This window comes from Scatophagus argus, chromosome 1 (genome assembly GCF_020382885.2).
Source record: "Scatophagus argus isolate fScaArg1 chromosome 1, fScaArg1.pri, whole genome shotgun sequence".
Classification (NCBI taxonomy): Eukaryota; Metazoa; Chordata; class Actinopteri; family Scatophagidae; genus Scatophagus; species Scatophagus argus.
Genome location: NC_058493.1, coordinates 173,200 through 186,651, shown reverse-complemented (window position 1 = coordinate 186,651; position 13,452 = coordinate 173,200). Strand labels below are relative to the sequence as shown.

The following is a 13,452-nucleotide window of genomic DNA, read 5'->3' as shown; positions in this document are numbered from 1 at the left end:
AATAGAAAGGTTTCAGCCCCAAGTTACAAGCCCCCTGGAAAGGCCCATATATAGTCACAGCCAGCTGTGGTCCAGTGATATATGAGATCCTGACTCAGTGTGAAAGAAAAGTCATGCACCATAATCGGCTGAAGCTACACAAGTGATGTGACTCCTGCATGGATCAGGCAACAGAGACATAAACTTCTTCCTCAGTGTCAGAACCCAGTCACACTACTACTGAACAAGGCCCAGATGCACTACAACCTCTGTGTACTGATCACAGTAGTGACAATCAACTGAATGAGGCTGGACTGGATCCCCCTAGGCCACCAGCGATGAAAGACAAGCACCAGGTTGCAGCACGCAAGTGTAGGCAAGGCCACATGGTGCCTGCACCAGGAGGAGATGCATACATTGGGGTCGGAGGGGGTCAGCCAAGGACCTCCAGCAAGAAGAACTCAACAGGGGAGAGTAATACACCCCCCAGCTTATGATCAAGAGGAAGTGTTTTGGTGGAGTAGTGTTGTTTTTGATTGATTTACATTTGATTGCGTGCTTGACTGTTTACACCATTTATACTGGGGGGGGGGTAGTAGTGCTCTTAATATTGTTCTGTTGTTCTCACTTTGAGTGGTCCAATTGAGGTATTTTCATGTTTCATGATGTAATTTCATAGCTGTAATCTCTTCTGGAACTACGTAATTGATATCTAGTTCCTGTTCCGCTAGTAAAGAGTTCCGGTTTGTACAGCCCTGTGTTATGATCACTCCCCTGCTCTGGTGCGGACTTGTCTGTGCTGGAGTTCGAGAGCGTTCGGCTGTGCATGTTACCCACCTGTGTTTGCTGCCATTCTCCAGTAAAGTGAGTAGAAGTGAGATTTTCCACCACACCTTAATCTCCTCTTAGGCGGAGCTAACAGTATATCAACTTACTGAGAATGTGGACTATATAGATATCCACAACTGTTTATCACATATGAGTTATGAAGGAAATACAATAAATAATTATAACATCTCAAACACTGAGAGCACACAAATTTTTTTCATGCATAATTTTATTAAAAAGATAAAGATTGCTGTAGTGCAAGCCATAAAAGTTTGGGAATTAATATATTTTATGTACCACTTGAAACGACAGTCAATACCAATCTGCCATGTCACAGAAACCACACATAAAAAATATCACCTCTTCTATGAAAGGGTGTCACTACTTAGTGTTACTAAGTGACTATATATCATCAACATTTTGCTTAGCCATTACAGGTACTTGGCTAACAGAAGTTTTATGAGCTGGTGCTAGGGATTTCTGGGAAGAAGAATCCAAGTAGTACTGTCTGCCTGTGTAGTGCTACGGATACAGGCAGAGTTCCCTGATGCTGAGGGAGGATACATGGTGGGGTTTAAACCTGTCCTCAATTGAACTTGGCCAGGTAGCTTGGATCTGCAGCACCTCTTCCACAAGATTTCATAACATAATCTGTCAAAAACCCAAAAGCCATTAGCCCCTTTGTACTGCTGCACATTTGTGTTATTACTTATTTATTATGTATATTTTTTCAGTTTAACTTATTGTGAAGGATTCAGTAAATATATTATTTTTAAGTTGATCTTTGTGTGAGCTTTACATGCAAACAATATGGTGATGTGGCAAGAGAAGCGGTGTTGACTACATCACAATTTTTCACAATTGTTAAAACACATTTTTTGAATCCTCCTGTCCTTTTCTCAGAATTCTAAACACAAAACTTTTGCTCAAACTAAAAACTTTGTATCCTGTTACGATGGAGGATACGGTCAGTGGCGGAAAGGCTCACACTATTGATTCCCTCGAAGTCTGTATGGTTCTCAGTAATTTGTTCCTGTATTTCCCGTAGTGTAATGGCATTGTTTTGACGGACAAAGTCAACTACAATGGCCTCCTGCTGGAATGTTAGCATGGGTGTCCTCCCACCCCACTATGGCAGTCTTGCAATTCTGCAAAAAGAGAATGTGCAAAATATATGTAATGTAATGTTCTGAAATATATATACAGTATACAGTAGTACTTTAAACTTTTAATGATAAAACAGTACAGTAAAATAGACTATACCTGTTCTCATGTCTGAATCTCCAGATTATGGTGGACACAGAGAATCGGCTGATGTTTGGCTGGACTCTTTGGCCTGCCTCCCTCATGGTCATGCCATGCACCAGTACATGGTCTATGACTGTAGCCCGAATTTCATCAGAAATTGGCACTCTTCCTCTTCCTCCCCCTCTCTCTCCTCCTTCTTGTCATCCGCCTCTACCTCCTCTTACGCGCATTCGTCCTCTGTGTCTCTGATCCATTTCTGTCATGAGCTTGCAGGACCAACCTGCTTGGTTGTTGTTACTGTAGCTGCTCCTAAAGCTTTTCTTCTGGTCAGAATTAAACCACGAATCGACTGATGTTTGACGAGAGTTTTTATTGTCTTCCTTTCACACTGAAATACTCTTACATCACCAAACACCGTGAAAAACTGAAATGAAATAAAGATTACATTTTAATATCACTGTATCTTCTCTACTATGAAACGTAAATTACACATATAAAATAAATAAATGCACAAACAATAAAACACTACCGTGTGCGCCTTCTGACCGGAATATCAGGAGCTGCTAAGGCCTTACGGTCGAACTCGTACACCTACATCTTGCTCCAAGAGCATCGTAGCTCCGAAAGGGCAGAACGCACATTTTCCCAGCTACTCATTGCGTGAATCACATGACTGCACCCTTGTATTTAGCGCAGCCCTCTTATACTGCCAGTAGGGGTCATTATTACCACAACTTAAAATCACATAAGGCAATTACAATTTACATTTCTGGCTTATTAAATAAGACATTTCTTCATACAAAAAATATTAATGCAAAAAATAAAGTCACACCTTTCAGCGACAGCTACACTGCCACCAAAATTACGAAAGATTTATGTTACCCTTTACTTTGAAACAATGAAATAAATCTTGTAATTTTCCTCAAAATAGTAACATAACCTTCACTTATTCTTGTAACATCTTAACCTTAAAGATCAGCAATAAGTGCTGTTTTGACACTAGACTATGAATTCTGTTCAACTAGCACCACTAGTTTTTGAACTGGGCGTTCAAGAAAAGTTGGTTGCGCTAAGCGTTCACCTCGTTTTCCTAATTTACTCTGTCCTATTTGAATTTTGACCTTGCGCACCAGACCATCATCCTCCTTTCTTGCTTCTACAACTCTGGCAAGTCTCCATTCGTTTCTGGGAACATTGTCCTCCTTGACAATAACTACGTCCCCCACTCTCACATTTCTTCTGGGCACATGCCATTGTTGTCGGAGGCTTACGTTGGCCAGGTATTCTTTGCGCCACCTACTCCAGAATTGCTCTGATAGGTATTGCACTCTCCGCCACCTTTTCCGGGCATATAAGTCTTCTCTCACAAAATTGCCTGGTGGTGGGAGGGGCACAACAGACTTCATGGTCAGCAAATGATTCGGTGTTAATGGTTCAACACTCTTAGGGTCACTGATGGAATCCGTGGTGAGCGGACGGCTATTCACAATTGACATAGCCTCATAGAAAAATGTTCTCAATGAGGTGTCATCAAGTCTTCCCTTGGCTTGCGCGAGAACAGTGCTCATGACGCTCCTGACGGTCCGTATTTGGCGTTCCCAAATGCCCCCCATGTGGCTTGCTTCAGGAACGTTCATGAGGAAATCACACTGCTTTCCAGCCAGATAGGTCGCAATCCTCTCCTTGTCTAGCTCCATTAGACCCTTCTCCAATTCATTCTTAGCTCCAACAAAATTTGTCCCTTGATCCGAGCGAATCTGTCTTACTGCTCCTCTGAGTGCTATGAAGCATCTCAAAGCATTCAAAAATGCATCGGTTGTGAGATCCTCCAACATTTCTATGTGGATGGCCCTAGAACTTAAGCATGTAAACAATAAGCCATACCTCTTGGATTCTTTGCGACCCTGCTTGGTATAAAATGGGCCGAAGCAATCAATCCCAGTATATGAGAACGGAGGAGAGGGATCGACTCGGTCACTGGGCAGGTCCGCCATACGCTGTTGTTCTGTCGGTCCACGCACCTTTCTGCAAGTAACACAGTTCCTTATATGCTTGGCCACTAACTTGCTAGCACCTAATATCCAATAGCCATTGGCTCGGAGCTCATTCAATGTTTGCCCTCGGCCTTGGTGCTGCGTCTTCTTGTGACAGTGGTCAAGTATAAGCTGGGTGACAATGCCTTCCTTAGGTAAGATCACTGGATGCTTCAACTCCAGGGATGCAGAAGACATTCTTAATCTGCCTCCTACCCTGAGCAATCCATTTTCAAATATTGGATCAAGCTGATGCATCTTGTGAGTTTTTGGCAATTTCGTGGACTTATGACTGAACCATTTGAGTTCTTCTTCAAAAGCCTCTCTCTGTGCTGCTCTGACTAACACAAGAGTAGCTTCTCTTCGCTCCTCAACACTGATAGGACCAGTTCTGTCTTTATGTGCCAGTCTTTGGATCCGTACAATGACATTGAGGGCTGTGTTCCAATCAGAGAATTTTGAGAATCTTTCCAGGAAGCTGTCCTCTTCCACAGCCTGAGTTCTCAAGATCTTCACTTCTGGATCGCCCACAAGAAGCTCTGGAGTTCTTTGATCTGTAACAATTTCTTGTTCCCATAAGAACTCTGGTCCTCTCAGCCAACTTGACTCTAGCAGCTCCGCCACCTTGAGACCCCGAGATGCATGGTCGGCTGGATTCTGACATGTCTCTACATAGAACCACTGACTTGGATCAGTAGTGTCTCTTATTTTCTGAACGCGGTTGGCTACAAACACATGAAAGCGTCTGGCTTCATTTTTGATGTACCCGAGCACTACTTGTGAATCGGTCCAGAAAAATTCTTGATCTATTTCCAGTTTCAGCTCTTCTCGGAGAGTGCTACTAACAGCAGCAGAGACTGTAGCTGCTGTGAGCTCAAGGCGCGGAATGCTGACAACTCTCATGGGTGCCACTCTGGCTTTACCCATGACTAATGCACAGTGCACTTGCTCATCTGCAACAATTCTGATATATGAGCACTGCCCATAGCCACTATTGCTGGCATCTGAAAAATGATGCAACTCAATTTTTTTGATTGTGCCAAGGTTTTCAGGAATGAAGCATCTTGGTATCTCAATTTTTTGTAGACTCTTTAGGTCATGAAGCCATGCTTCCCACTTTGGTTTTATGTCAGGGGGAACGGGTTCATCCCATCCCACACCCTGTTTGCACATCTCTTGCAGCACTCTTTTACCGTTCAAGAGGTAAGGAGCGAGAAATCCCAGTGGGTCGTAAACACTGGCGACTGTTGATAGGATTCCTCTCCGTGTGGCGGCCTTTTCTGTGAGGACGACATTGAACGAAAATACATCCTTCTCAACGTTCCACTTTACACCAAGGACACTCTGCATTGGAAGCTCACTGTAGTTCAGGTCTACATCCTTCACAGCATTGGCACGTTCACTCTCTGGTATTGCATCCAAAACCTCTCTGTTGTTGGAGACAAATTTGTGTAAACGCAGCTGTCCCTTACTACAGACTTCCCGTGCTTCACTGACAAGCTGGTTGGCCCTTTCAACCGAATTGACACTGACCAGCCCGTCATCCACATAAAAATTCTTGCATATGAAACTTGCTGCCAGTGGGTAGTCCTTCTCATATTTACTGGCAAGGTGTTTCATGCCATAATTAGCACATCCCGGTGATGATGCAGCACCGAATATGTGTACTCGCATGTGGAATTCTTTAGGTTCGCTCTCTGTGTTTCCATTGTCCCACCAAAGAAACCTCATAAAGTCACGATCCTCTGGGCTGACGTGAAAGCGATGAAACATTTTTTCCACATCGCAATTGATTGCGATCTTATGTTGCCGAAATCTACACAGGACTCCAGTCAGAGTATTTGTTAGATCTGGGCCTGTGAGCAAGTGGTCATTCAGAGAGGTGCCTTCGAATTTGGCGGAGCAGTCAATGACAACCCTGATTTTTTCAGGTTTCCTAGGGTGATACACCCCATGGTGCGGAATGTACCATGTGTTACCTCCCCTAGGCGCCGCACTTGTCTCCTCTGCATCACCGTCTCCGAAGACATTGTCCATGAACTTGATGTAATCTTCCTTATATTTGGGACTCTTTTCTATTTTCCTCTTTAAATGGTTCAGACGCACTGTAGCAAGCTGCTTATTGTTCGGAAGCTGAGGACGCACTCTGAATGGTAGAGGCATCTCCAGATGTCCTTCTTCATTGTGCTTGACTTTGTCATTCAAGATATGCAAAAACTGAATATCTTCTTGGGATATTGTCTTGTCCTTTGGGTTTGTATCAAGGAAGTCTTTCTCTAATGCCTTAATCACAGAGGCGGGTGTGATGGGCGGAAGCTCTTTCACAGTAATGCGATTGCAGACTCTAGTCTCATTTCTTGTACTAGTGCAAGGCATAGTGGTTCCAACTATACTCCAGCCTAATGCTGTCTTGACTGCGTAGGGTTCATGCTCTTCCCCTGATACCACTTCCTGTGGTTTCAGCGCTCTTGCACAGTCATAGCCAATTAGGAGTCCTACAGGACAGTCCAATAAATCTGGCATCTCTTTGGCCACACTGAGAAGATGGATCCACCTTTTTGCTGTTTCATGAGTTGGAATACTATTTTTCTCCAACGGGATGTATTCTTGTGTGTACACTGGTGGTAACTCAATGCTCTCTTGTGAACGATATCCTCTCACCCTCAATCCGACAGCTCTGTGGCAATTCACTATAGAACTCTTGTCAGTCATTGTAGACAGCTTCAATTTGACAGGTTCTGAGTGAGCTTGCATTTTTCGGCAGACATCTTGGTCTATAAAGGTATTGCTGCTTTGTGTGTCTAGTAATGCATATACCAAGATTTCTGGGCTATCTGTAGCTGCACTAGAAAGCCACACCGGTACAATCATTGAAGTGCGGTCACCACTGTCCATTTTCACACTGCACAGGTTGGTGGAAGAATCTTCCTTTTGTGGTGGTGCGTCCGGCTTTTCACCCTGTTCCTCATGCAGTGGAGATGGGTGATTTCGCTTGCAAACGTTACAAGTGGCTCTCTTTCGACAGTTTTTGCCAACATGGCCAACTCTGAGGCAGCCAAAGCACATGTTGTTGACTATGACAAATTTTTTCTTCTCTTCTAGAGTCATTGCCGCAAATTTTTCACATTTATAAATAAAGTGATTTCCTTGACAGCAGACACATTCTATGGGCCTTTTAGTTTGAGTGGCAGGAAGGTTAGCTGTAACACCTTCTGCTGGGCTTGAGTTCCTTGAATTGGAACTTTCTTTCTGTGGTACCTTGGTTGTTGTCGCCAGAACATTGGCCTTTGTTGGACGCTTCTGTTCTTTACCAGTCTTCTCATCTATGTTTTTCAATGCGTGAAGGGATGGGTTGCACGCAATACGTGCCTCCTCTGCCACAAAGTCTGAAAACTCCTTGAAGCCAGGATATAAATTCCCTTCATCCAACGCTCTAGTCACATGCCGGTTCCAGCGGGTCGTTAGCCAGTCAGGCAGCTTCTGTAGCAACTTTTGATTTTCCTCACAATCATCTAATACCCTTAGACCAGCTACGTGAGGCATTGCATTCCTGCAGGAGATGAGGAAATCACTAAATTCTCTCAATTTCAGAGACTCTTTTGGTCCAATTTTTGTCCAGTTGCTCAGCTTTCCCCGGAATGCTCTTTGGACAACGAAGGGGTGGCCATAACGTTTGTTCAGGACCTCCCAAGCCTGAGTGTACGCTTCTTCGTCACTCCTATAGAATGTGCCCTCCAACACACAAAGAGCGTCTCCACCGATATATTTTTTCAAATAGAAGAGCCTGTGTGCTGGATTTGTGCAACTTGTTTCAATTAAGGTTTTGAAACTAGTGCGCCATTCAGTAAATTTAAGTGGATCTCCTGTAAACGTGAACGGCTCTGGTGCTGGAAGTCTAGTCATTACCAGGGACTCCTTTAAGGCTTGAACCAGCGAGACTTCATTTGAAGTTGGTACTGCTTTTCTTTCAGATCTAAGTGGACCTGGCGGATCTTGGGAAGTCTTAATGCATGGAATGCTGTCATGCTGTATTGGAAGCTGGTGTGGAGGCAATGTGACTATTTCTGTTATTTCTCCTATTTCAGCATTTAATTTTGATTCCTCTTCAGCATAAACCTTAAATTCAGCCGCCATGGCCTCAAGATCCCTTTGATCTTCCATCATTTTTAACCTCTCTTGCTGGGCTACCACCTCTTTTCTTTGTGCGGATATTTCCTTTTCCCTAGCAATTTCAGCTTGTTTTGATGCCATTCGCGCTGCCACCTCTGCCTTCTTTTGTGACACGTGGCTACCGTGCACACTACTCCCTGCAGCTCTTGACACTGTTGAGCCATAAATTGACCTGGCATCTTCTCTTTTAAGTAATAGTAAGAGTGCTTCTTTCACAGAGTCTGGATCAAACTCATAGTCTACTTCTGCGTAGCGTGCTTTCAAGAGTGCAATTATTTCAGCTGTCACCGATGAGCAGCTATCCATTCTTCTCCTAATATCTGGAGATGGTGTGGTCAGTGTGCGCAAGCTCTCATATTCTTGCTGTAGTGCTGGCTCATATTTACTTAAAGCTAGAATCATGTCACCTAATTCTGCTTTTGAACATTCTTGCTTTAATTTAGTCCTAATATACTGAACCTCAGCCTTGAAGTTAACATATGTAAACATAAACTTCTTTTCCTTCTTTGAACTTTCCTCTTTTATGTATTGAAGCCCCTTTTCTGTTGGATGCCTCTTTCTTTCTGATCGCCTCACTGCTTGTTCAGTCTGAGGTGCTGGTTCTTTGAGCCCTACTTTATGAATTTGAAGATCTGTATTAATTTCAGCTATGCGATCTTCCATTTTCTGTCTTTCTGACTCTTCAAGTTCAGTTTCTACCTTTTCCTCTAACTCTCTCTTCTCCTTTTCCAGAGCCTCTAGTACTTCCTCTAGCACAAGAGTACCTGGTTTGCACTGATCCATTCTGCTTAACTGCTTTAAGAGCCAACAATGCTATGTAAATTTTTAACGTTTAAATGTAAACCAAGGTAACTTCAGAACCATTACTGTAAAACCGTCATGAAAATACACAATGGCAAAAACAAACAAGTTACATATCTCTTTTCAAGTTACAAATTGTCAAAATGCAACAGTCCCTTTTTTTCCCTTTTTTTTTTTTTCTCAATAACAACTTAAAGTGCAATACTTTGTGTATGCAATATTCAGTTCAATCAACCCAAATTAAAACGGAGAATATACAGTCTGACCTGCTATCCTTTGCATTCTCGTCAGCTGAATTCCTGCCCATAGACCTCCCCGAGCTGACCTCCAGCATTAACAAATCTAACCCAACTACATGTCTCTTAGACCCCATCCCAACTAAGCTCCTCAAGGACGTCTTTCCCTTGATTGGCGTTTCCCTCTTAGATCAGATAAACTTATCCTTAACAACAGGTTATGTACCACAGGCGTTTAAAACCGCTGTTATTAGACCTTTACTTAAAAAACCTTCACTTGACCCAGACATCTTAGCAAACTATAGGCCGATATCCAACCTCCCGTTCCTATCTAAAATACTCGAAAGAGTGGTTGCAAATCAGTTGATTGATCACCTACACAGGTACAGTCTCTTTGAGATGTTTCAGTCTGGTTTTAGAGCCCATCACAGCACAGAAACAGCACTGGTTAAAGTCACAAATGACCTCCTCATGGCATCAGACCGGGGGCTTGTCTCCATACTTGTTTTGCTAGATCTCAGTGCTGCTTTCGACACTGTAGATCACAGCATTTTATTACACAGATTAGAACATGAGACTAGGATCACAGGGACTGCGCTATGCTGGTTCAAATCATATTTAACAGATAGATTTCACTTTGCTCAAGTTAATAATGTTTCCTCTTCATATATAAGGGTTAGCCTCGGTGTTCCACAAGGTTCAGTGCTTGGGCCGATCCTGTTCACTTTATACATGCTCCCTCTAGGAAATATTATTCAGAAACATGACATAAACTTTCATTGTTATGCTGATGACACTCAGCTGTACTTATCCTTAAAGCCTGAAGAAACAGAGCCGTTAGCCAGACTCCAGGCATGTCTTAAGGACATAAAGGACTGGATGACCTCCAATTTTTTATTATTAAACTCAGACAAAACTGAGGTCATTGTTTTTGGCCCCAAACACCTTAGAAATAGAATAGCTGATAATATTCTCTCTCTGGACGGCATTACTTTGGCCTCCAGTACGACTGCAAGGAACCTCGGCGTTATCTTTGATCAAGACGTGTCATTTATTCATCACATTAAACAGACCTCTAAGACCGCCTTCTTTCACCTCCGTAATATCGCTAAGATTAGGAGCGTCCTCTCTCAGAGTGATGCTGAAAAACTTGTTCATGCTTTTGTTACTTCTAGGCTGGACTACTGCAACTCACTATTGTCAGGATGTCCAAATTATTCTATTAATAACCTGCAGCTGATCCAAAATGCAGCAGCTAGAGTTTTAACAGGAATCAGTAAAAGGGATCATATCTCCCCCATCTTAGCTTCTCTTCACTGGCTTCCGGTAAAATTCAGAATAGACTTTAAAATTCTCCTACTTACATATAAGGCCCTAAATGGACTAGCCCCATCATACCTGCAGGATCTAATAGTCCCATATACTCCCAATAGATCACTCAGATCACAGAGTGCAGGTTTACTTACAGTTCCCAGAATTTATAAAAGTAGAACGGGAGGACGAGCCTTTAGCTATCAGGCACCCCTGCTGTGGAACCAGTTGCCAATCTGGGTTCGACAGGCAGACACCACCTCCACTTTTAAGACTAAACTTAAAACCTTTCTGTTTAGTAAAGCATATAGTTAGCACCAAATAAAGTGTGTAGGGCTGGTAGGCATAGTTTCACTCACCTCATGATATATAGCCACAGGTAGAATAGGTCTGACTAACTGTTAATCTTTAAATCTCTATCATAGCTAAGCTGCTATAGGCCTACGCTGCCGGGGGACACAAACATGATCCACCAAGCAGTTTCCCCTCCTCCTTCTCCTCTTCTATCCTCTCCCCTCGTCAGATTAACATGCAGTTCATTATTTTATGTCACTAACTGTGTGTCCAGTGCTCCTCGTAGTCTTGTGTCTCTCCCTCCCTCCCTCTCTCTCTCTCTCTCTCTCTCTGTATCTTTCTGCAGGTATCTCTCCATCCAGATCTTCAAGTTGAACTGTAGCCGGCTCTATGACCAACCCAATGTGTATTGTTGACATCTGCCTGTCATTCCTCTATGTACCGACTATGGGCGGGGTGGTTCTCCCTACGGGCCGAAATCGAACTGATATGATAGTGATTCTCAACATCACATAAAAAAAGAATACATGAATTTTACAGCAGTTCATTATAATTTTCATTATTATAATTTTCTTATAACTTGTGAAATGTTAAAATCATGTTGAGGTGGTAGCAAAAAGTGAAACTAAACAGTTGAGATTTTGTTTTGCTTATCTTTTCAGTAATGTCATTTCTCATGTTGTTAATTGATTTCCTGCCTGTACAACATCCATTGCACGTCTGCCCGTCCTGGGTGAGGGATCCCTCCTCTGTTGCTCACCCTGAGGTTTCTTCCATTTTTTCCTGTTAAAGGTTTTTCTGGGAGTTTTTCCTTAGTCGATGTGAGGGTCGAAGGGCAGAGGATGTTGCTGATGTTATGTTAAGCCCTTTGAGACAAACTGCTTGTAAAAATGGGCTATACAAATAAAGTTGACTTGACTTGACTTGAATTGTCCATATGACGCACCGATTCTTCCCTGTGGCCTCCTGCAGCAACTGCAGCACCGTCTCTTTCATGCGCTGTGGTTTCAGTTCTGCGCTCGACGGCACCTCGCGGTGTCGCGCTGGATGAATGCCAGAGCGAGTAGGCAGGTCCTCTCACGCAGGCCCACAATGCCGACAGCCCTCTGGAGATGCAGGCCTTCTGATCTGCACAGGAAAGCTGGTGACCATCGCTGTTCTTTCTCCCTCTGGTTACGTTGTTCCCTTACGTGGAAGGCTCCTTCCTCCACGCCATCGATGTTCTCGCTGTTAACCATGCGTTTTCTTCTTCCATCGGCCACGTTATCGCTTCCATCCGTCGAATCCAGCACTTAGTGAACCCCGGTATCTTGTTCTTGGCTCTTGGTGCAGACCTCAGTCACTGGGTGAACACGTTTCTCGCTTCATGGTGGATTCTAGGTGGACACGTTTTTCACTGTAGCTGCTCCTAAAGCTTTTCTTCTGGTCAGAATTAAACCACGAATCGACTGATGTTTGACGAGAGTTTTTATTGTCTTCCTTTCACACTGAAATACTCTTACATCACCAAACACCGTGAAAAACTGAAATGAAATAAAGATTACATTTTAATATCACTGTATCTTCTCTACTATGAAACGTAAATTACACATATAAAATAAATAAATGCACAAACAATAAAACACTACCGTGTGCGCCTTCTGACCGGAATATCAGGAGCTGCTAAGGCCTTACGGTCGAACTCGTACACCTACATCTTGCTCCAAGAGCATCGTAGCTCCGAAAGGGCAGAACGCACATTTTCCCAGCTACTCATTGCGTGAATCACATGACTGCACCCTTGTATTTAGCGCAGCCCTCTTATACTGCCAGTAGGGGTCATTATTACCACAACTTAAAATCACATAAGGCAATTACAATTTACATTTCTGGCTTATTAAATAAGACATTTCTTCATACAAAAAATATTAATGCAAAAAATAAAGTCACACCTTTCAGCGACAGCTACAGTTACCATTATGCATCACAAGTGCATCGCAGTGACAACTGTGTTTTATTGCATGAGAATGTATTTAGAGTTTTGCAAAAGGAAGGACTGAGATCTGCAAATAGTGTTTTACTAGGTGAAGATATATTATAGAGTTTAGACAACTGAGCAATTGATTCACACAACAGAAATTAGTGTTCTAGCAATTCAGAAAAACTGTAATCACACAGCAGCTTGAAAGGGGGTCAGTGGTTGCTGATCTCTCCAGTCAAGAAACCTGCATGTTCATATTGCAGTTTTTCAGTTTTTACAACAGAAATTAGTGTTTTAGAAATCCAGAAAAACTTGAACTACATTCAAATCAATGTTATTTCTTCTCAAAATGGTATTTTGTTTTCAAATGACACAAACAATCCATCATATGAATAGACATGTTTAAGAATCAGTTGAACACTGATGCACCATGTACCAGTACAACAGACCGTACTGATTTAAATGTTACTCCTGCAGCAATTGATTCTTTTGTTAATAACACTGCAGCCACGTTGTACACAGTTTTAGATATGGTTGCCCCACTGAGAAAGAAGGTTAGAAATCATAGGAGGCTAGCTCCTTGGTATAATTC

The 13,452-nt window shown here is 42.8% G+C and overlaps 1 protein-coding gene across 2 annotated transcripts; it reads right to left on the bottom strand.

The window, feature by feature from the left end:
* Positions 1 to 2,414: 2,414 nt before the first annotated feature.
* Positions 2,415 to 12,853, bottom strand: LOC124051127. Of its 2 annotated transcripts, none has more exons than XR_006841877.1 (3): positions 11,825 to 12,853; positions 2,585 to 9,350; positions 2,415 to 2,479 (listed from the first exon to the last, which is right to left on the bottom strand). XR_006841877.1 is itself a non-coding variant. In XM_046374586.1 (3 exons), exon 3 carries the CDS (start codon positions 9,039 to 9,041, stop codon positions 3,060 to 3,062), a length of 5,982 nt encoding a protein of 1,993 aa, XP_046230542.1. In that variant the 5' UTR covers positions 9,042 to 9,350; positions 11,825 to 12,423; positions 12,529 to 12,853; the 3' UTR covers positions 2,415 to 3,059. The 2 variants fall into 2 exon arrangements, 1 of the variants encoding a protein (XP_046230542.1); XM_046374586.1 differs by having other exon boundaries at positions 2,415 to 9,350; positions 11,825 to 12,423; positions 12,529 to 12,853.
* Positions 12,854 to 13,452: the final 599 nt, after the last annotated feature.

Coding starts and splice junctions, on each gene's coding strand:
- LOC124051127 (XM_046374586.1), bottom strand. CDS start 9,041: ATGGATCAGTGCAAACCAGGTACTCTTGTGCTAGAGGAAGTACTAGAG.